Source organism: Malurus melanocephalus, unplaced genomic scaffold (assembly GCF_030028575.1).
Source record: "Malurus melanocephalus ecotype Western Australia unplaced genomic scaffold, MMel_1.1 scaffold_224, whole genome shotgun sequence".
NCBI lineage: Eukaryota > Metazoa > Chordata > Aves > Passeriformes > Maluridae > Malurus > Malurus melanocephalus.
The window spans coordinates 593,440-617,140 of record NW_026623456.1 but is presented as its reverse complement, the minus strand read 5'-3'; the positions used below and the strand labels follow the sequence as shown (position 1 = coordinate 617,140).

At 53.4% G+C, this 23,701-nt stretch overlaps 1 protein-coding gene and 1 long non-coding RNA gene across 2 annotated transcripts in view; one reads left to right on the top strand and one right to left on the bottom strand.

The window, feature by feature from the left end:
- Positions 1 to 17,403, bottom strand: part of PKP1 (plakophilin 1) — a 46,484-nt gene extending 29,081 nt beyond the window's left edge. The window contains exons 1-2 of the mRNA XM_057374412.1: positions 17,028 to 17,403; positions 9,334 to 9,434 (exon numbers count right to left, since the gene is read on the bottom strand). Of these exons, the coding sequence (XP_057230395.1) occupies positions 9,334 to 9,434; positions 17,028 to 17,229 (303 nt within the window). The 5' untranslated portion in view covers positions 17,230 to 17,403. The remainder of the gene's footprint in view (positions 1 to 9,333; positions 9,435 to 17,027) is intronic.
- Positions 17,404 to 21,777: 4,374 nt separating this feature from the next.
- On the top strand, positions 21,778 to 23,231 carry LOC130578377 (uncharacterized). Its single transcript, XR_008965867.1, has 3 exons — positions 21,778 to 22,095; positions 22,415 to 22,520; positions 22,673 to 23,231. It is a non-coding gene; the product is annotated as an uncharacterized LOC130578377 (long non-coding RNA).
- The last annotated feature ends 470 nt before the right edge of the window (positions 23,232 to 23,701 follow it).

Below are 23,701 nucleotides of genomic sequence, written 5' to 3'. Positions count from 1 at the left end.
CAGGAATGCAGAGAATCCTCTCGGCTGTGTCCCAGACAGCTGCACAGGTAACAGCTGAAACCCTTCCCAAGGGGCTACCTGGCAGCACCTGAATGGGACCAAACCCTTTAGTCCAACTCTGTAGAAGCCTAGCTCACTATTATTTAAATAGGTCTCATACTTTCAGGTGTGCATCTAAACAGGTGAATTGCTGCAAGGGGACAAAAGGGATGCAAATTCTCCCTGTGACTCCTCCAGAGGACACAGAACAAATCTGGTACTGCAGCGGGGCAGGGGCAGGATCCAAGCCTCATGGAGAGCTCCTGGGGTTTGGAATGAGAGGTTGCAGGTGATAAAAAGAGCCAGAATGAGGCACATCAGAGAGGAACCTGATGCTCTTGAGGGGGTCCCTAGCAGTGGACAAGCCCTCTGCTGCCCAGGATGAAATGCAGGATGGTTACACACACAGGCTCTCTCCATCCCAGGTTTGCTTGGGATGCAGCACACATGCAGCAACAGCAGAGACCTTCCATGAAGTCATGATCTACCATGTATGTCCTCCTGAGGTGAYATCATCCTCATTTCAATTAATTTTCCTGGGTTCAGAAGCCCTGGGGACTGTTCAGGATGGACAGGACTGCTGTGAGAAGGCACAGGGTGGACTCCGTGCTCAGCTGGAGCCACTGGCAGTGGCTGCAAGACAGACAGCAGCTAGTTAGATGTGAACCCTGCTGGTTTTCTTTATGAGTCAGTTTAAGCTGGGATTATTCTGTAGGGTTCTCAGAAGCTTGGCAGAGCTGTGGAGCCCCTGGGCATCTGCTGAAACCAATTCAGGGAAGCCTGGAAGAGGAACTTGTTGTTTATCTAAAGCTGGGGTTTGCTCTGCAGTGCACTCACTGAGGGGAGGGGGGGTTGTGTCTCTGTTCACTGAGAGAGAATCACCAATTCTAGATTTCTCCCTGGGTTTTGGAGGAGCTGCAGTATTGTCCTCCTCCTTGGCAGCCCTGAGATGGGTGAAGCTGTTTGCAAAGACATCTTTCTGCAACACAGGAGCCCTGGGCTGCAAGTCCGAGCAGGTCCCGGCAGGGCGGGGGAGCCTTTTGCAAACTCATGGGAAAGTCGTTCCCGTGTGATGTGAAGCTCATTACCAAAGGCAGTCCACGACTTTTATTGCTGATTCTACCAGATGCTTGGCTGAGCCCATTTTAATCTCTTTCAAGTGGCACGGACCTAATTGGTATCTCAGAATTCCTCTTTGCAGCCTGAGCCTGATCCAAAGGCTCCAGATCGATGAGGATTCTCCTGCCAACTCTGGCAGATTTCAGACCCCGCCAAAGTCTCTGTGAATCGCTGCACAGCTGGGGCTGATCTGATCCCTTCTTGATCCCAGCAAAGTGCCCTGTCTGTGCCTTAGAGCAGCTTCCTCACCCTAAAACCTAACCCCCCGTGTTGGGAATATATCCCCAGCTAAGTTAGGGACCATCACTTCCTGCACTGAAGCAAATGTGGCCAAGGGAATGGAATTCCCTGCAGCCATCAGTGAGATAGGATGCCCAGCAAGAAAGAAGGGGAACACTCTGTATCTGGAGATATGTCATCTTTGAAGGTGAAGTGATGTTGACACATTGTCAGGGGTTTAAAGAGCCACCTGACAACATGTCCCACCTTTTGCTGATGCCACTTGGGTGTGCAGGGAGTTCTCCCTGTGCACAAGAGCAGCAGTGAAAGGAAAGAATCAATCTATGGCCCCCAGACCTCATCAGTGCCCCGATTTCCAGCACCTCGAATTGCACCTGCCCACTGCCCGTGGGTGTGTGCACTGTGCCATCCACATCTTTGCCCTTTAGGAGCGTGGGGAAATGCTGGGAAAGACCAGGAAGTCCCTCAAAGTGGGGTGGAGACAGGAGGCAGTGATTCCCTCTGCACTGCAAAGAGAACTGTTTTGAAGGGCTAAGGCTGTCACCAAGGCTCCTCTCCATGGGAGCTGAAAAGATTGGAAGGTCTCTCCTTCCAGCACACAATTCCTTGCTAATGTGCACTGGCAGTCCAGAAAATCACCTGTGTCCTGGGCTCATCCCACAGCATGGCTGCAGCCAGGGAGGGGATTCTCCTCTCTCCTCTGCTCTCRTGACACCCCATCTGGAATACTGTGCATAGTTCTGGTGCTCCAAACATAAAGAGGACATGGAACTATTGAAGCAAGTCCAGAGGAAGCCACCAAGTGGATGAGGGGACTGGAGCACCTCCCCAGTGGAGACAGGCTGGGAGAGCTGGGAATGTTCAGCCTGGAGAAGAGGAGGTTGGGTGGAGACCTCACAGCACCTTCSAGGATCTGAAGGGGCTGCAGGGAAGATAGAGAGGGACCCTTCACCAGGAACTTGAGTGACAGGACAAGGGCGAATGGCTTCCCACTGCCAGAGGGCAGGAATGGATGGGATATTGGGAAGGAATTCCTCCCTGTGAGGGTGGGGAGGCCCTGGCACAGGTTGTCCAGGGAAGCTGTGGCTGCCCCTGGATCCCTGGCAGTGTCCAAGGCCAGTTTGAATGGGGCTTGGAGCAGCCTGGGATAGAGGAAGGTGTCCCTGCCCATGGCAGGGGATTGAATGAAAGGATCTTTAAGGTTGCCTCCAATCAAACCTTCTGGGATCCTATGATCCTGTGGCCCTGATTTCAGCCATTCCATAACACCCTGGCGGTCCCCTGTGCCTGTAGGATGCCAGAGGATGCTCAGGTGCARTCAGGCCACCTGACATCCTGAATTTTAGCCTGAACTTCTTCTCCCCATTGGGAAATGAATCTGTCTGTGTGAGACCAGGCCTTGGGAGCCATTCATCCATAGTCAGACAGGGAAGCCAGGGAAGGAAGAAAGGCACTGGAGACAAGCAGTGGTGGCACTGGTACTCCTGTCTGGCTCAGGAAGGAAGTGCCTCCTTCCCTGGCAGCAGCACAGACCTGCCTTTACATTAACAAGCACTTGTCGATCTCCAGTTCTCAGCCTGCAATATGTTCTAGGAATGTCCAACATTCCAACCAAGTGCAATGTTAAACACACAAGGTAGGTAAACAAACATCTTTAACCTCCTATTTCAGCTGGAATAAAACCAGTTCTAGAGGGAAAGTCAAAGTGGCATTTTCCCAGCCATCAGCCATGAGTCCTGTTCTGTTTTTTTTTTTTTTTTCCATAAACCTTTTTGCTTGGCACAAAAAGTCACTGTCCTCCCCCTGCTTTCCAGAGAAGCAGAGGCACAGAGCAAGGTGCACCAACCCATAAAAAGCACCTGGATCCAGCTCTGCCTTCCCACGTCAGCGCCCTCCCAGAGAACTGGGTGGTTCTGATTGTGCATCTGAGGACGCCATCAGTTCATTACCTGCCTGGATTTTTTTTTCCCTTGCAATTTGTTTGTTTCTAGAGCAGCAGACAGAGAAGTGAAGGCTCCGTATAAACACGTCAGGAGCAGGTTTCTCCCAGGCTGGAGGGCAAAGCACAGGAGATGCAACCTGAACAGGTCCCACCCTGAGTGCTGGGTGGGGAGAGCTCCTCACGCTCCTTGCGAAACGCTCCAGCTGCTACTCCCTCCACGGCAGGGAGAAAAATTGCAAAACCAGCAAATACATTGTTTATCTATTTCTGAAATGCTCCTTCCCACCTCTCCCAGGAGCTGCCTTTCCCCATGGTTTTTCATCTGTTTTTTTTTTTTTCATTCAGCTGAGATTTGGGCCTGGCTGATTCATTTTTTTCTGGCCAGGGAAGGCAATGTTCAACTTGCTGTTCCACAGACTAAAGCTTCATGCCAAACCTCCCAGGGACACCAGGTTCTGACCCAGCAATGATGTGCAGTGACTCTAAACCTTTGTTTTCTTTGGCAAGGTTGCCCAAACCACTCTCTTTTAGTGTTCTTCTCAGCCTGGATCTGTCATCACAACAAACAACAAATTTTGACCTGAAATCCTTATGGAACAAAGCTCTCACTKAGAATGAGAGGTTTTGTCAAAGAGGCACAGGCAGGCAGGGACAGCAGCAATCACCTCTTGCGTAGGTAATGCTCTTGGTAGAGAAAGCTCTGACACCTTCTCCCACACACGATTTTTGGGTGAGAATTTTCCTACAGTCTCTGGTGCAGAGGGATCACTGCTGTGTGYTTTTCATTAGCGCCATAACGGATGTAATTCCTACAGGTAACTGCTTTAATCAGAGCGCCACCAGGCCACTCAAATATTCCTTGGTCTCGGAGCWCAGCTGCTCCCAGAGATGTTGAAGTAACACCTGGCCCCCAGGCAAGAGAGACACTGAAGGGCTGGGACATGTCCAGAGAAGGGAATGGAGCTGGGGAAGGGTCTGGAGCACCAGGAAAGGCTGAAGGAGCTGGAGGGGGCTCAGGAGCAAAGGAGGCTCCGGGGGGACCTTCTGGCTCTGCACAACTCCCTGACAGGAGTGGGCAGCTGGGAGGGGTTGGGCCCTGCTCCCAGGGAACAGGGACAGCACAAGAGGAAACAGCCTCAAGCTGTGCCAGGGGAGATTCAGATTGGCCATCAGGAGGAATTTCTTCATGGAAAGGGTTGTTAAACATTGGAATGAACTGCCCAGGGCAGTGGTGGAGTCACTGTCCCTGGTGGTGTTCAGGAAATGACTGGACCTAGCAGTCAGTAGTGGTGGGACAAAGGCTGGACTCAAGGATAGTAGAGGCCTTTCCCAAACTCAACGATCCGGTGATGTGAAAGCCCCAGCCCAGCTTTGTGGGTATGAGGATCTGCTGGASACAGGACACGTTTACATCTGACATTCCCTTCCCAGCACACACAAGGTTTGTTTGCCCGCACTGGGAGCAGTGCTGGAGGAGCACTGTGGACACACCATGTCATGTGGGATACTTCCTTCTTGTGGAAGCAGCAGCACAGGGAGCCAGGTGGGTTCTACACCTTGTCCTGGCACTGCCTCATCTTGGTCATGCTGTGGGAGCCGGGAATGCCCCAACTCCCTGCCAGGGATGGACCCATGCAAGAGCAGGGTGGGAACCGAACCTCAGAGCTCTTTGCTGGGTGGGACTCCAAGTGCCACCTTCTGTGTGTTTGGGATTTTACTGTGCCTTTCCAAAGCTGTGCCCGCAGCTGGGGTGAGCGCCACAGTCCCTGCAACCCACAGTTCACCTGACTGGGACTATGGCAGAACAGAACCCRCTTTTGGGGTGGAACTGAGGTGTCAGAGACAAGCATGTAGCTCATGCTGAGGCTTCTGCCRTGACTGCACTGCTCTGGATGCCCAGTCCAGCTTCCTCAACCCCGCCCTAGGTTTGTCTATGTAAATTGTGGTCACCACTGACCATCCTGTGGGATGTGAGGCATTGCTCACACCAGGACATGGCTCCAGTGGCTGGAGGGCTTTGGGAACGGTGGCCACTCATAGTACACAGCAGCAGTAGGGTGACAAATGTCTCTAAGGCTCCACACCACCTGGGTTGAGCTATCATCTGACACAGTGAGGTTTGCAGTCACTGATGCTCCTGGTACTGCATCCCAGCTTGGTCCCTGAGCAAAGGAATTCCCTAAGGCTGAGCATCCCTGACACGTGAGCCAAGGAAATGCTGCAGCCAAGAGCAAACCCACTGCCTTCCAAGAGCCTTCACGTTTCTGGAGGGGCCCCAGTGACTCAGTGCTCCCTTCACTGGCTGTGAGGAGGTGCTCACTGGGGACGGCGATGCAGCAAATGAGGCACCCTACAAGGGGAATTAACAGAAAATAATTTGTAATAATGGGTGAATCAAAGGGTTTAATCCAAGGTGTTAGAAATACAGAATCATGGTATCATTAAATTGGAAAACTTCTCTCAGATCAAAGAGTTCAACCACTAACCCAACACTGCCACATTCACCCTAAACTATGTCCTCAAGAGTCACATCCATAAGTTTTTGAACATTTTCATGGGTGGGGWCTCTACCACTGACCTGAGCAGCCTGTTCCAAACTGACTGGTCTAGAGAGAGCTCTTCCTCCAGACCCATCATTTTTCTTTTCTCTAATATTTGCACATCAGTCTCACAGGGTTGGGAAGAAAATGAAGAAGCAAAAAGTTCGACATTTCCAGGAAGACACAGAACAAGACAAAAGGATGAAGCCAGGGATAGCAGCTTTTAAGAGCCATGGGTGGGACAGAACACTTTTGGTGTCACCATCTGAGGCAGTACCTTAGATTARGGCACTTCAAGAGCAGCATCTCAGGTGCAGGTGCTGGGGAGCAAGACCATGGACATGCTGCACTCCAGGGCAATTTGGAGCCAGTCATTCCCTTCAATATTACACTGGGTCACTTCCCTGAAGTACCTGAGTTTGCCTCTGCACCTCAAAGGACTTGGCCACTTCTCAGACACATTCACAGCTCCAGCTCCAGCTGGAAATAAATCCAAAAATTTTGCCTTCAAAAACAGATTTGCTTTATCTTTGGTTTCATGTTTTACAATCCAGGAATTACAAACAGGAAACATATTTTAGAAAGTCTGGAACCTACAGAACTCAAACAGTCTGTAGACAAAAGCTGAAGTTATCCCAAGCTAGAGGCTGGTGGTGGATGTGTGGAATCTTCAGTACTGTCTGAAAGGAGCAGAATGGAGGCAGCTGCTCAGTGTGGTCGGGGAGTCTGGTGTCTGTTGAGCTTGTTAAGCACATTTAGGCTTGAGGTTATGTGTTCCAAAGTGCCAGTGGCACCTAGGACTGCTCAGCCCTGAGTGCACTCATCTCCCTGTGCACTCACCTCCCTGCTCCATCCAGCTCCAGAGGCAGGAGATAGGGATCCGGGGGGGCTGATTCATCCTGACCTGACAGATCTCCTAGATAGAGGAGATGAATCACCTCCCCTGCCTCTGCCTTTGCTGGCCAGGGGAGAAGTCAGACAACTTGTCAGGACTAAATGGCTGATTCCCAGATAGACTCAGTTAGGTAAGACAAATTTTACTGTGAATCCTTCACAGGTCCCAGTCCTTTTTACTAAAGTAACTCAGGTCCTGAAGACCTTTACCAAAAATATTTMGAATTAAGGGCTTGCATGACACTTAAATTTGGAGAAAGACCTTCCCTCCTCAGTAGGAGCAGAGGAGTCTCTCAGAGAACAGCCAGAGCTGCCCAAAAGCCCGGTGTGCCAAAAGGCACTGAACCGTTGTGTCCACGAGACTCTGGTGTCTAACGGAGGCCCTGACCTTCATCACCTTCATCACTTTCATCAACTTCAWCACCACCTTCTAGCTGCTCCCCACAATACTGTCACTGCTGACTGAAACACCCAGCAGCCAGCGGCATTGCCACCTACCCAGCATTTGTCCAGCTGCCACAATGACTGGATCAGAATCAGGAATTAACATGAGGAAACAGTAACCCTCACTGCAGTAGCACCTTGCCAGCGTGAGCAGAGCTGGGCCTTGGCTTCCTCCCTCTTTAACAAAAAAAAAACAATCTACAAACGCTTGGAATGGCTGAAAGAGCAATTTTGTGGGGACAAAGCACAACGAAGTGTTCAGGAATCACAACAGGTAAACAGCAATGTATCACCGAAACAAAACATCCCAATTGCTTGATTTGTTAAGCTCAGAAGCTCCACCTTGACCTCGGGAGCTGCCTCAATTGCACTTTTCTGGTGGCCACAAAAACCTTTCCTGGTTACCATGGCTGGACCCTCTGCAGGGCTCCACCACTGCCTGAGGGACAGACACAGGACACCTGCATGGATGGACCTGTGCTCTGACCCATCACAGAATACCAGAATGGTTTGGGTTGGAAGGATCCTCTAAGTCCATCCAGTCCCACCCCCTGCSATGGGCAGGGACATCTTCCACTATCCCAGGSTGCTCCAAGCCCCATCCAGCCTGGCCTTGGGCACTTCCAGGGATCCAGGGGCACCCACAGYTGCTCTGAGCAACCTGTGCCAGGGCCTCCCCACCCTAACAGGGAACAATTCCTTCCCAGTATCCCATCTAACCCTGCCCTGTGGCAGTGGGAAGCCATTCCCCCCTGCCCTGGCACTCCATCTCTTGTAAATAATTTCTCCATCTTTCCTGTAGCTCCTGCAGGTACTGCAARGCCACAGTTAGGTCACCCCAGAGTTTCTCTTCTCAMGGCTGAACAATCCCAACTTTCCCAGTCTTTCCTCACCGCAGATCTCTGCATCCTCCTGATCAATCTGATTACTCCTTTGGACCCTTTTGGTGACAGAAGCCTCCTTGCTGGGATTTAACCAGTACAGCAAAGGACACTGAAATGGGCCAACAGACAGGCTGGAAATAAACATTTCAAAGACACTCCAGTGCTCCCAGTTTTCCTACTGAAYACTCAGTGATGCAAACCCAGCAAGGGACACCGCTGCCTTGAAGCCATCGTGCTACATCAAGGCCATTAGGAAAAACCCAGATAAATCCTTCTGAAGCTGAGGAATGCTGGTGATCTAAACAGGCAGAGGATCTGGCAACCASCAGGAAAAGCTACAGCCCTGTCTGTGTGCTTGGAGCCACCAAAACCTTTCCTGGCTCAAGCCTCTGATGGCTGACATGGAACTGCTTTGCAGCCCCAGTGTTGTTGAAAGGAGCTCTTTGCTTTTCTCATATTCAAATCCCAGATCTGTGAATTGCTCCATTCTACTTTAGAGCTGATGAAAAGCAGGGAAGAACAGAACACAGGTCTGAGGTGGAGGGGCAACATGAGCACAAGCTGTCCCTCCCAGTGGACTGTGGGGTGGTTTGGAGTGACTCCCAGGAGTCTGTCACCAGGCACCAGGAGCTCTGTGGGATGTCCAGACTCACACTGCACAGAGACAGGTATCATCTCACCAGTGCTTTTTCTAGAAATGTGCAATCATTTATTTGGAAATCACTGTGGAAGAACTGGACCCCGTTTTTTGCAAGCGTGGAGAATACTGGGAAGGGTCTGCAGTAGCACTGAGGCTGGGAACAGCTCTAATGCAAATCCCGTGATCCTCATTCCCCAGCCACATTCCTATCATTCAAAGCCACATTTTGGTGCATAGGAACAAAGATGGGAACAGGTCCAGGTGAGCACTGGATGTGCTCCAGGCTTGAACTGAGCTGTGATAGCCTGAACACAGCCCTGATCCTTCAGGCAGCTTCCAAACTCTTGTGCCGTTGAATATCAGCCCACAAATCCAAACCAAATCTTGCCCACTCTAAAATCCTCACACAAAACAGCTGTGGAGCCCTTGATCCTCCTCCTCCACTGCACTGAATCCCTTTCTAAGAGAGTCAGGAACCCTCTYGGGCAAGTTTCTGAAACACTGTGACCCTTCCTACATGTCTGTGAGAGGTTCTTCCTGTCCAGGTCACCTCAGACCACACCACAATTCCCAGATAAAGGAGTGTCTTACCGGGTATCCCCAGGTGCTGTTCCCTGTCTGGGTTTTGGTGTAGTAGCTGCCCCGGGACGTCCCATAGCCGTAACCATCAGCTAAACCATCGTACATGGAACCTGCAAATGGAAAAGGCATGGTCAGCATGAGAAAGCATTCCCTGGAGAAAGAATTCCCAGCAGGTTCCTCTCAAAGCACAGAACTCTTCTTTAACAGCAAGTTTAGTTATGGAAAAGTGATAGAGTTCTAAATCTCAACAGGAACATGGGGAATACAGGCAGCCCTTGTCACTGCTGGGATCTCCAGCCCCGACACCACAGACACTCCAAACCACCCTAAGRTTTGCAGCACAAAACAGCAAGGGCCATAAAAGTCAAAGCAGAGGAGTAGAAAGGCTCAGAGATGGGGCCAGTGTCTGAGATCATGGAAACCACAGAATCACAGACTGATTTGGGTTGGAAGGAACCTTAAAGCCAGCCCATCCAGTGCCACCCCCTGCCATGGGCAGGAACACCTTCCACTATCCCAGGCTGCTCCCAGCCCTTTCCTACCTGGCTTTGGACACTGCCAGGGATCCAGGGGCACCCACAGCTGCTCTGGACACCCTGTGCCAGGGCCTCCCCACCCTAACAGGGAACAATTCCTTCCCAATATCCCATCTAACCCTGTCCTCTGGCAGCGGGAAGCCATTCCCCCTTGTCCTGGCACTCCAGGCCCTTGTAAATAGTTTCTCCCCATCTTTCCCGTAGCTCCTTCAGGTACTGGAAGGCCCCAATTAAGTCACCCTGAAGCTTCTCTTCTCCAGGCTGAACARTCCCAGTTCTCTCAGCCTTTCCTCACTGCAGAGGGGTTCCCTTCCTCTGATCAACTTGGTGGCCTCCTCTTTGTTGTGTGTGAGGCACCTGATGATACATTGTGCTGCACGTCCTGGAATGTCTGGCCATGGAGGACACATCCCTCATTCTGACATTATTGAAGTAAATACAATTTCCCTCTCTGAAGGCAGAACCCACCCCTGACCCTTCCACCAGTTCACTCCATGTTTGAATCCCACCAATCCCACCAGCATGAACAGCCTGAGCAAGGCTTGAGAAAATCCACCAATAGTCACTAACAAATATCATGGATAAAGGATGATTCAGTCTATTTAACATGTGGGGATCTAAAACAAACAGTCAAACACTACACAACCTCACTGCACTCTTTGAATTTCAGTCTTGCCTCTGAAAGATCACTTTGTGTGTCTGTACTTTCTTTTTGTGAAAATGTATGGAGCTTTGTCRTTACTTTTGGGATGTGGGAGGGAGAAGTGCCACTGAATCTCCGATTTTTTTTTAAAGATGCAAATATCTTGGATCAAGAGGAACCCAGCAGCCATTTCTCYTATTTCTCAGTGCTTTAACTTGAGTTTGGATCTACCTATCCCAGCACTTCTAAGCGCTCTCCCAGCAGTCTCTGGCACTRCAACCTTTGGATCTCTCCTAAAAGTATTTTAGTCAATGCCATGTTAATCATGCCGAGACAAATGAAGTGAATCACCTTTCCACAATGGAATTCCCTTAATCCCCTTTGGATGGTCCAAAAGAGTTTAGGGTGATTTCAGTTTCATTTTCAGAATGCTCAATAATTGAGGCATCCCAGGTCCCGTTATGAGGAAGTGCAAACCCTACACTCCAATTAACTTCCAGGGGAAGCTCTGAATGTCTAACAAAGTACAAAATCAGGACTTACCTGTCCTAACTTATGCACCTAAACTGGTGGGTAATGTCAGAAATATCCTAATCTCTGTGATTGTTTGATATGACTCATCTATGAGATAAACTGGATAAGCTCGACCACAAAGGCCCCGGAGCCACTAAGGTCTCCTCCAGCCACTGATCCTTGGAATAAACCTAATTTATTGCCCTGCCTGAGGCACCCAGAACCTGTTATGGTGATTTGGTTTGTGGCTAAAAATTCTTGCATTTTCTCAGGAAGATGATTCCCGTGGATGTGGTGTAAATAATGAGATTTMCTTTCTATTGTCAGCAGGAGAGGAGCGGGACTGCACCTGGAGAGTATCCCTGGATGCAGAACGGGCCACAGCCGGGTCGGCTCCCAGACCTGCACCTGTGCAGGAAACCACAGGAGATCCTTGTCCGTGATCTGGAGATGTGGAGGGCTCCTCATCCAGCTCTCCCAAGCCCTGAGTACCTCATGCACATGAAGTTGCACAGAACTTTCTGATAAGGCAAGGAAGTGACCACGGAAATGCAGTGAGAGATTCAACCGTGTCCTTCCTCGTGCTCCCTCCCCACCCAGGATTTCCCTTCAACTCCACATCAGRACATTGGTGTTGGGCCTTAGCAAGAGCCAGGCAGTGCTGGAGTGGGGAGTTTGGGCCAGCAGATTCCCCAGGACACAGAGGTATCTGATAACCATAATTCTGACCATGAAGGTTAAGCCATTCCATGATCATTTCCTGGGAATTCCTTTAAGTCATCCCCTTGTTCTTTGTAAACATCCTGTAACTGCAGGTGGGAGCACCTGGAGTATTTTCCTGAGTGAGCAGCTGTAAAAAGGGGCTCTGGGCCTGATCACAAGTCCCTCTGACAACTCCTCCCTGGGGACCACACATTTCCTTTCACAATCTGTTTCTACCATGCACTCCAGACTTTGGAGCTGAGCAAGGAGGAACCCAAAATAAGCCAAYTGAGGCACATCTATAATTTTCTCGGATAAATTCACTGCTACATGGCCAAATTCAGGAGATCAGGCAGCTGGTGCAAGTTTATGTTTTCTAACTGTGGAAGGGTTGCCTTCATCTCCCAGAACTTGTACATAAGAGCTTATAAACACMTAATTACACAGAACCTCAAATGTTCAAGGCATTTTGAAGACACCCTGCTGGTTGGACCTGCCACCACACAATTGGGATTTATTGCTTGGAGAGCTCATTCTTGAAGCCAGGAAAGAACCTGGGCATTTTCTGGTGGAGGTGGCTGAAGAAAACCTGATCTTTCTTTGTGCAGGTTTGGACACTTCTCTGCCTGGTTCATCTTGAGAGTCAGCTGGGAGCTGTATCCCCAGCCCTCAGGGAGAGGAAGATCCCTCTTTTCAAACACCTCAAGAGTAAAGACCTCACAAGCTGGTCACAGGTCCTTGGAATTTGGGATAAACCCAGACAATCTCACAAAACCATTTGGGCCAGAGTGGAAACACTCATAGTGGGAGATGTCCCCCTGGTGTTTTCTCTGGCTATGTCCATGTGTCTGTGTCCCAGCTGCTGTCACCCAAGCAGCTGTTTAGGTCCCTGAAGGACCCACATGCACCTGGACAAACACAGAGCCAATTCAAATTGCTGCATTCAGTGTAAATAGCACAGAACCATGGAATCACAGARTCAKTGAGGCTGGAAAAGCCCTCTGWGCTCATCGCTTCCAACCATTGCCCCAGCACTGCCGTGTTCACCGCTACACCATGTCCCAGGTGCCACAGCCACACATTTTTTTAACACTTCCAGGGATGGTGACTCCATCGCTGCCCTTGGCAGCCTTGCCAGGGTCTGACCACCCTTTCCATGAAGAAATTTTCCCCAATATCCAACCTGAACTTCCCCTGTCTCAACTTGTCCTGTCCCTGTTCCCTGGGAGCAGRGCCTGACCCCCACCTGGCTTTCCCCTCCTGTCAGGAGTTGTGCAGAGCCACAAGGTTCCCCCTGAGCCTCCTTTGCTCCAGGATGAGCCCCTCCACCAGCTCCCTCAGCCACTCTTCATGACAGAGCACCCTCAACAGCTGGGTTAGAGCTGGAAAGATGTGGCAGAACCACCCAGATGAGGTGCAGCCTCTCAGTAACCATATGGGCAGAAAACACCCCTGAAAGGCTGCTCAGATTCCCCCCTCCCCAAATTATCATTCCCCCATGGCATTTCCTTTAAAGTTTAGACACTTTTAAATCTCTTCGATCTTCAGTGGGACAATTCATAAGGGTAAAATCCATTTACAATGGATAAGAAGTGCAAGACCTTGCAATGCATCTCTCTGAGCCCCCCTACACTGCTCCCACTGTCCTCATCCCCTTCTCCATCCTTTTTATTCATCCTTGCAGAGCAAACTGAGGCTGCCATCGAACCCACTATAGCTGTTCTTGATGAGTTATTTCCTTTCCTCAGAGGCAACTCTCCCCCCTGCAGCTGGCACTGGAGGCAGGAGGAGAGCTGTGTTCAAATGGCCATTTTCCCAAAGCCAGCCGGACACACAGGCCCATGTGGAGGTTGTGGAAAAGGATGCCTCTTAATAAATATTAATCTGTGGCAGGGAAAGGCAAGACAAGAACCCGTCACCAGCAGTGCAGGCTTGGCAAGTTAAATCATAAACTATGCACAGCTTTAAACAATAAGGATGATTAAACATAGGAAAAACACAGGGAGAGCAGAGGCCTGTGGGAGGCACAAAACAAAGCCTGGGTGCCTTCTAGGAGAGAAGTGTCAGTGAAATCCCAGACAYTGAGTTTCCTGCAGGAATGACCAAACTCCAGTTCTGCCTCCTGGCCTATGCACTAATAGCTTTGGGGATTTTTTTGTATACCAATAATCTGAGGCTTGTGGAAGAGTGGAACCTTTCACTGAATCATCTCATGCTGGAGGAAGTTACACAAGCCTTCAAAAGACTTTTTATCCCYCAAATCTCCTCTTCCCTTCACATCAGAGTCCTGATCTCCACCAAAGCCAGAGCTCGGTGGGATTTCTCCCCTCTCAGCCATAGCCAGCACAGAAACCTCTCAATCCCAGCTCAGCCATGGGACAGCTGGATAATCCTTGGATGTGTCTCTCAGTGGCAAATCACTGGCAGAACTCTCCTTTGGCCAGAGGACTTTGCAGAGCAGAGCTGTTGGCTATGAGGAGCTGGTTCAGCTTGGCCTGGCTTTTTCTCCTGCCATGCCRCTGAAATTCCTTTTCCCTGGAATTCTGCATCACTCACAAACTCAGAAGGAGCCATCCAGTTCAGCAATCCCATGGGGAGAAGGACATATAAGCCCTAGGGCAGAGCTCACAGACCCAACTCCCAAGGAGGACAGACTCCACAGACTTCACAGTACTCACAGACCTCACAAGCCCCACAGACCCCAGACTCCACAGTCACCCTTGGGAACAGCTGTAGCTGGGTGCAGGATTATTCTGCTGGCAGATTTCTGCTCATTGTCCTAATCCAGCGCACACCAGTTTGGGCCCAGATTGGCCACCTTGCCCTGGCGGACCCCAGATCTCCAGAGTGGCAACATCTCGACCTGCTGGACTCCAAATCACCAACTCATTCATGGCTCCATCAGTCACGGAGTCACCGAGAGAGCGACTGCTGACCCAGCAAAGGAGCTCCCGCTCTGGGATACAACACCMCCACCCTGCTGTGTGCACAGGTTCTATGTCCACACTTTCCGTCCTACACACACCAGGACATAGTTCCTGAAGCTGGGGAAAGCTCTGGGCCCTGCTCCAGCTCTGGCTTAAACCACAGCTCCAAACACAGCAACAAACAGCTGGACCCGGCCCAGCCCCACTCTGGGACTGTCTGGGACCAGAGGGAACAAAGCACTTGGGCACTTGTCAGGGTCTYTGGGAATTCCCCAGCTTGTGCTGCCTCTGAGGAGCATCTCTGAGAAATCCCAGGGGATTGCAGGGAGCTGGAGGTGGAGGAGGGTTTGGATGGGCAGAATCCATGTCCAACAGACTCACACAGCTTCTTCCCAAGAATTAATTTCTCATCAGGACTGCCCAACCGATGCTTGGTCAAGAGCAGTAAAAACCACCACCTGAAAGCTGAGCCCGACTCTGTCCAACACCAACCAGGAGAAAACCCTGGGAACGAACAGCAACTGCTCGCCCTTCTGGGATTCCATCCAGGAATGTGCYGGGATGAATCAGCCCCCAGGACCTTTGCTGGGCAATCTCCCCTGGTGGAAACAGGAGGGCTTGGAGGCAGCTCCTGGGAGCAGGATGTGACTCAGCTTCCCTAGGACACAGAAACCAGAGCTGCACATCTCCACGCAATTCCCATTCCCAGACATTTCCCAAAGTGTCTGGAGGAGGGGTTTAGCTCATTGGGCAGAAACAGTTTGGGAATGTGCTCTTTTTCCCCTTTCCCAAAGGTTTCACCTGGGCTCCTCTCCAAGCAGGATAATCCCCCCTCCCCACCTCCCTTCCCTCCCATGGATCCCTCTGCCTGCTTTCCTCTCCATCTYGAGCCCCTCAGCTCATCCTGCTGTGCATTTTATTTTGTCAGCTCTGGCACTGAACCCTTGAGCAAGAAACTCTTTGGTGGTGGGAGGAGATTCCCATCTTCCACTTTGGTGGCAGAGGAGAGCTCTCTTTGCCCAGCCTCCCCTAGCCCCTTGGAGACTGTCCACAAAAAGAGACAAAGCAGCGATTTGTTCCAGYTGCCCTTGCTCTGGAGCTGCTCCATTCCCTCTGTTCCACCGACTGAAATTCCCAGATCTGGGATGGTTCCCGTGGAAGCACCATCTCCCTCAGCAGCCTAAAGCCACCCAGCTTCTCTTGGTTATCCAATCTCATACACATCTMTGGACCATGGCACCTTACCAGCACAAGATTCAGCCTCACAATCCAGTTGGAAGAGCTGCAGGACAAGGCACAGCTCCTGAAGGAGGTGTCAGAGCCTGGCCCAGCTCACCCAGCACCCCTCTCCAATCTGCTCACTCCAGACTCAGTCCCAGCTCCAGCACCCCCATGGCCCCCAAAGCCTCAGGACTTCCTCTCCCTGGAGAATTCAGCCAGGCCAGAGCTCTCTGTGGCTCCTGCAAAAAGCACCTCCAAGAGCCCGGAGGTTTTGCACAGAGGTTGTCACAACCCTCTGGCTTTGCAGCTTCCATCTGGAGAAAGCTGGGCTTTACCTCCAGATCAGCCACCTCCAGACACAAGAATGACAGAGGGARCCATTTGCCAAGCCTTGATCCAAAAAGGGGTTCCAGCAGGAAGCCTGGCTCTGGGACTCGGCTGACTGCTTGTTTTCTGTGGCACAGACTCAGTGCACAGAGGTGGAACGGCTGCCTGGACCCCGACACGGGCAAAGTGGAGGGGGCTGTGAAACACCTTCYCCAGCCAACACCAGGGACTGTCCTCCCAACCCACCACTCCCACTGGGGGTCCCACAGGCTCCACACTTCCCAGCCTGCAAATAAGAGATCAGCTGGGAGTTCCAGAGGCAAATCCCAAGCCGAGGTCTGTGTCCTGTGTGTGGGCACAGCCTCCTGGTCTGCACCTGCCCAGTGCTCAAGAGACAGTAAAGCCCCGGCTCCAGCCCAGGGCAGGGTGGAGGAGCATGGTCAGCTTTGCCAATCCACAGGAGGGGATGGGAGAGAATGCCATCCATGGAGGGCAATTGCAGAGCAAGGATCTGCAAAACCAGGCAGCTACTCCAGCTTTAGAGCCAGGGGAAAATTGGTTATAGCCCCACACTGAAATGTCCAAGTGCCCCAGGGATGAGGAGCAGAGCAGCGCTACCAGGGGTCGGCTCAAGCCGGGAGGGAAGAGATGAATCCAGCTCCGTGTCCTGTCCTAAACCCTTCCATCCAGTGCAAGAGATCTCGGCACTGCCCGCCGGCGGTGACCCAGGAGAGAAGCAAAGTGCTCTGTCCCCCACACCAAAACCCCACCACAGCACTCCAGAGCAGAGGACCAGCCCGGCCCTAGAGGAGATCCCTTGCTGTGGGACTTTACCTCGGTTGGAGTGGCCCACACTTGACGAAACCGACGACTTCTGCTTCTGCCTCTTGACYGTCATCATCACCTGCTCCTGGACCCGCTGCTTGCCAGTGCCCTTGGTTTTCAGCTTGTGGTCCGAGGGCAGGGCCAGYGTGGAGCTGGCCTGGTCCTGGAAGCACTCGTAGGCCAGCGCCGTTTTCAGCGGGGAGTGGAGCATGGCTGGAGAGCACGGGCACAGGGGCTGCACTGCACACACAACACGAGGCCACCGAACACCGTCTGTGCTGGGCTTAGTCCCCCAAAGCCCTCCTTGCCATACGGCCCCTGGCCCAGGGTGTCTCACGGCTGCTGCTCGCAGCTCGGCTCCGCGGCGTGTGAGCAGTCACACCCTCTGCCAGACTGGATATACAGCCCTGCCCGCACACACCCACGCGCGCCCCGCCAGCGCCGGCACCCCCGCGCCGCTGAGGGCCCAGCCTCCCCCAGCCCCTGCCCAGCCTCCCCCAGCCCCTGCCCAGCCTTCCCCAGCCCCTGCCCAGCCCCGCGGGGTCAGTGGCCAGTGGGCAAGGCGGGGGCTCAAGGGTGGGCACGGATATTGTCCCTGGGGAGGGTCGGGCTGAGGCCCTATGGCTGTGGGCAGGGAACGGCGCTCCCTGGCCGCGGGGGCTGCAGCATCCCCCACGCGGCTCCTTTGGGCTTCCAGCATTCCCTCGGTGTCCCAGTGCCAGGAGATGGCCCTGCTTKCAGGAGCAACGCTGCACAGGCCTGGCCAGAGGAGCAGCATTGCCCAAAGGCTGCAAATCCCCCTCGGAGCCCAAGAACGCAGGTTCCCTGTGGAACACGGGCTGTAGGGGTCAGGGAGGGTCCTGACCAGGCCCCTGCAGAGTCAGGGACCTCTCCCAAAGGGGAGGAACAAGCCTGTGGGGAAATCAGGGCACAGCTCGGGCCGTCCTTGCAAGCAGCTTGGGGTAGCAGGGGGGAAAAGAGCACATTYAACAAGAACGGGGGATAAAATGGCTGTGCAAGAAATGACATGCCAGGCTACGAATGGGAGCAGAGAATTCTCCCTTTGCCAAGCCACACTGCAGCAACTCGTCTGCAGAGAGCCGAGCACCTCACTGCTGGTGTGACCAGTTTCAGGTCACAGCAAGTGCTGACAAAGCTCCTGCCAAGCCACAGGAGGCTGATACAGGAGAAGAGGCACAATCCCAATCAGGAGGGAGGCTGAGGGGAGGATGCCCAGGGCAGACACTTCCTAGGTGCCCCGGGACCAGGACCTGGGTGTTTGTGCCAACACTCGGCCAGAGGAGCAGAGCCCTTTGTGCTGCCAGATGGATCAGCTGTGGGAGAAAGGCTGCAGGGAGTTTCTCTTCAGTGGGAATCAGYAGTGCCCAGGGTCTGGCTGCCTGCAGGCCTGGTGTTTTATTTCACTCCCATCCATCAGGTTTTGTGTTTCCCTGCTGGTTTGTGTCCATCTTTCATGTTTTATAGGGGCAAGAGCAGCACCAAGAAAGCACAAGGCAGGCTCCTGAGAAAGATGAGCTTTGTGCACTGTCCTTTTCCATGCTCCAGGCTGCTCCTCCCATGGAGCCCAGAAGCAGAAAGCCAGGTTTTATCAATAAGACACAGGAGCAGAGCAACTGAAGTGTGTTTATTTGTGTTTGGTCCCCTCTCCCCAGCTTACCTGACACCTCATCCAAGGCATGCAGAGGCTTTGCTCTGCTCCATCACCCAACCAGCCAGGGCTTTTAGACCATGCCCAGGCAGGGCCAGCCCGGAGGAGGGTGGGTGCTGCCCAGGGCCGGCTGGGTGATGCCCAGTGGGATGGCGTGGATGGAGTGAGTGGGTGCCCTCCTTTGCTGCTGCCCCTGAGCGTTTTCAGGCATGGGGATCAAGCCGTGCTTTCCCAGGGCAGGCAGGAGCGGGGCAGCAATGCCTGGCTGTTGTTTTCCTCTGTCCCACTTGTTTCTCCTGAAAGCTCGATATCGATGCCAAGTGGTGTTTTCGCAAATCAATGACAGGCTGTCAGCRTCAGGTGGCTCCTGCACAACAAAGTGCCAGCTCTCGCAAACCTGTAATGTCACTTGGCCCCGGGCGAGAAACAGCCCTGCCCCCGGCCCCGCGTGTTTATCACATCCCGTCACCGCGCTCCGGCATCTCCCTGTTTCATAACCCGCCCGAAATGCTGAGCTGGGCTGCGGAGCTGCGGACGGGGAGCTTAGGGAGGCTTTCAGGAAACAATGGTTTCTTGGGGCGAGTTCGCACGGTTTAGCCCAAGGGAGGGAATCTCCGGGGATTCTGCAACAGATTCCAAACCCGTATCTGGACGAGCAAAAAGTGCTGAAACAAAGGAGTGTGTCGCAGCTCGGTGCAAACAGCAGTTTTGGTATCGGGCTTGGGGGTGTCCCTGAGCGGGGCACGGGGAGCATCAGCCCGGACAGCCCAGCGCAGCCCCGGCCCAGCAGCAGCAGCAGAGCTTTCATCCAGCAGCGCCCCGAGCGAATTCCCTGTCTGCCTTTGTGTCTGGAGCTCACGGTAGAGCGGCCAGGGCTGAAAGGGACGCAAACGCCGTGCCGAGCTCGGGGTGCGATGGGCAGAGACGGGAGGGTTCCATGAATCAGTGCCAGTCAGGAGGAGGGCGGGGGTCGGGGGGCTCGGGGGTCCCGGCGCTGCCCGAGCAACGCACGGCGGGGCCGTGACTCACGCTCCGCACCCACTCCGGGACACGCCCTGTGCATCTGCGCTCTTCAAAGCATTTTTGTGCGAGTTCCTGGGATTCCTGCCAGCTGCCTGATCGCAATCAAAGCGCTCGCTGGCCCAATGCTGCTCCCGGAGCAGCGCAGGTTCTCTGTTCAAACTTGTCGGGCCCTCCTGAGCTGGAAGTGTCTGCAGAGCGCTCCAATTCTGCTGGGGGGATAATTTCTCCCAGCTCTGGTGTCACGAAGTCCAGCTGTTGGGAGCTATTTCAGCACCGGGGGTTGATTCTTCCTCAGGGCAGTTGGTCACCAGGAGGGGCAGAGGTACAGATGCTGGGAACTTTTTGTCCTTCCCAGGATAATGCCGTTTTCTGAGCAGTAACTCAGCCGAGCCCCATCACAGCTGAGACTTTCCAGAGCCTGGGAAGGTTTCTCCAGGAGAAAACCCGCTCTTCAGATTTACACACCTTGTCTTCACTCTGCCTGCCTTGAAAGTGTCTCTTTTGTGGGACCAGAGAGTGCCCACAGGAAGGGGGCAGATGGAGAGCTCAGATCCAACAGGATAACCAGGATCCAGCTGGAAGGGAATGTGGAGCTGCCACAGTGAGGAAAGTCAGGGAGAAGCCTGCTGAGACTTGTGGCCAGGCTGTTCTTGAGCAAAACCTCCCCTCCACTTCTTGCACACATGTGRCACTGAGAGGTTTTCGGGGAGGTGCTGGGGGAGGATGAGAAGATGACAGTGCCAGACAGGTCACGGGCTGGCCATTGCCAAAGCAGGGACCCTTCTCCAGCCCCAGAGATCTCCCAGAGTGCATGGGAGCTTGGAAAGCAAGGAAATCCCTGATTTTTCCCCAAAACAGAAGGATGGTTCAGGCAGAGGAGCTACATCTGGCTGGTTGACAGCCAGGGCTGTGTAAGGGAGATAAAGGACCTGGAAACATCCCTGAGATGGTAGAGACACCTTCCCTTAAGGCAGGTTGCTTCCAGCCCCGTCCAGCCTGGCCTTGGACACTGCCAGGAATCCAGGGGCAGCCACAGCTTCTCTGGGCACCCTGTGCCAGGGCCTCCCCACCMTTACAGGGAACAATTCCTGCCCAATATCCCATCTAACCCTGTCCTCTGGCAGTGGGAAGCCATTCCCAGTGTCCTGCCCACCATCCCTTGTCCCCAGTCCCTCTCCAGSTCTCCTGGAGCCCCTTCAGGAAAGGGCTCTGAGGCCTCCCTGGAGCCTTCTCCATGTGCACACCCCCAGCTGTCCCAGGGTGGCTCCAGAGCAGAAGGGCTCCAGCCCCTGGAGTCTCTAGACTCTCTCCATCCTCTCTGCCAACTCCTATTAATTGGCTGCAGAGAGCTGTGAGATCCTTCGAAACTTTCCCTTTTCCAATCTGAGCAAACCCAGCTCTCCCAGCCTTCCCTATGTTTCCYGTTCTCCACTCCTAACCACCTTGGGGCTGAAGGGCAGGCCAAGCCYTTGTTCTTGTCAGCTGGACCTCCACAGGCTCACATTCCTGGTTCCCTGCCTTTGCTGCCCCTGTTTGTGGCAATTGGCGCATGCAGGGGACAGAGGGACACCAGGCAGGACAGGGTGGCTTTGAGTTGGAGAGAAGCTTTAGAGCTCAGTGCAGGGGCCTGACAGCAGCTCCAGACTCAGCAGCATCAAAGCTGAGGACACAGATTGTCCCCTCTGCCCCRCCCTGCGCTTGGACACCCCCTGACAAACAGGTCCCACCCCTGATGAGCAACAACATCACAACACTGAACTGCTGAATGCTCCAAGGGCTGTGCAGGCCTGACAGCAGGGAAAAAGGGATGTGGTCAGCAGGGAAAAGGGACGTGGTCAGCAGAGAAAAAGAGATGTGGTCAGCAGGTCACTCTGGAAACAGGCACCAGGAGTGGCCATGAAGCTACCAGGGAAGGGCAGGCCCCAGGGAGTAGCCCTGGGAGGGGAAGATGGTGATGGAGCAGGAAGGATCTCTGCCTTCCCTCCAGGACAAGGCCAACCCACCCAGTTTTCATTTCCTTGTGTTCCCATCTCAGTGGAGGAGCCTCTACAAAACAGGCCAAGGAGCTGCTGCTCTCACCCATCTCTCCCCAGTCCCCTCTGTCTGGATTGTGCCCGTGTCGGGGGAGCTGCCCCTGCTCTGTTGCTGCCCCAGCTCTGGACAGGAGCTATCCTGGGGGASATGCTGCACTCCAGACTCACCTGGGGGCCCCCTTCTCACTGCGGACCAAGGCAGCCCAAGGGCAAAGCCTGAGCTGGAGTTTGAGTCTGGGAACAAAGACCCAGATGGAGCCCCAGGACACTGCCCAGAGAACCTGGCTCAGCATCCCTGGAGCTGGCCCCATCCCAGGGACTTCCCTGGTGCCGGTGACACCTGCATGGCAGGGTGTGACATCCTCAGAGAGGACACGTGGGAGGGGATGGGTGCAAGGAGGAACTCCTTGTGCTGGTRGCACAGCCGGGGGGTGCAGCCTGTTCTGGGGCCCGATTATCCAGGATTGCTGCAAGAGCCTTCCCTTGAAAGGGGGCCCTGCTGGGCGGGCGGCGGGGGCGGCTGCTCTGGGTGTGTCACACACATGCCCTGCACTGGTGCCCCCTCAGGGCTGCGGTCTGGTGTCTTCCCAGGGGGACATGCCAGCCCCTCAGCAGGGCTGTGTCCCCACGCCAGGCTGCCAAGTGACACTGCCATGGCTGTCCTGTCACAGGGAGGAGCAGAGCATTGGGATCACAGCTCTGCAATGATGCCAACTCCATGCCTGGCSTCCTGCCCTCCCAAATTCCAGGAGGATTTTTCTGCCGCTGCCGACACAGGTGAGTCCTTTCCAGATGAACCTGTTGGGCTGACCACATGCCTGTGGTGTCCTGGCACTGGCACTGCCCAGCACTGCTGCCCACCGGGATGTGGTGTGGGTGACAAGTCCCACTGTGTCCATGATCGTCCATTTCCTCTTCTGCAAAAGCAGCTGCTCCAGGACTGTGCCCCTCCACCCTCCTCGCAGTCTGTGCTGGGAAGGCTCTGATTCCTGCACAGCACCCGACTCCTCCCTGGGCTGGAAGCGCCAGACCACGCTGATGGGGACCTGCATGTGTCCTGTAGCATCCCAGTGCCCTGCCCAAGGAGGACAAGAGAACACAGCTGAGAAGAGAGCATGGACAGATCCCAAATTACTCCCAGGACYAAGTGAGCAGCGCCAGGGAAGGCTCTGGATGCCCAGGGCTGTGGCAGCACAACCCTGGGTGGGACACACAGAGCAGGGCTGACTCCTGGGCTCATCCTCCATCCCACCTCACTCCGGAGGTGCTGGGGACAGATCCAAGGAGTGGGGGATGAAGAGGGCACTGGGTGCCAAGAGTGGGGCARAGCTGCTCCTCCCAGGTTTTATTTACTCCCTTGTCACCTAGCAAGGGCTGCAGGGAAGGACTTTGACGATAGTAACCCCAGCAGAAAAGAATGAACAGGATAATCTGGAAGCTCATTTTGTTTTCTAAATAACCATGAAACCCTGTTAAATAAAAACTACTTTGAACCACTCTGTATGTTTATGCAAGTCATACTACTGACACGATTTCAGAAGGGTATCTTTTATTTTCACACTGAAACCCAACACCGGGGATTAGAGATCGCATTTGAGGCTCAGTCAGCACAGCCTGAGAGATTCTGTTTCACTCCTGCTTTCCAGGAACAGTCCACCCTAGACTGGCTTTGCAAAGTGGACAAATATCCACATGTTCACCTCCAGACTGAACAGGGAAACACAGATTTTCAAASAGAATTTATGACCTGGCTCCTGAGCCACCATCAGGGAACAGTGCTAGAGATGAGCAAGGAGCTTCCCTGACATCCAAGGAGATGTCCAAGCATCCAAGTCACCCCTACACAGCTGGTGCTGACACTCCAAGTCCCTTTTGCCACGTGTGTCCTTGCAAAATTCCATTTGGACTGGGAATATGCTGAACTTCCACAGCTCCGTCTCCATATGAGGGGATGTTGG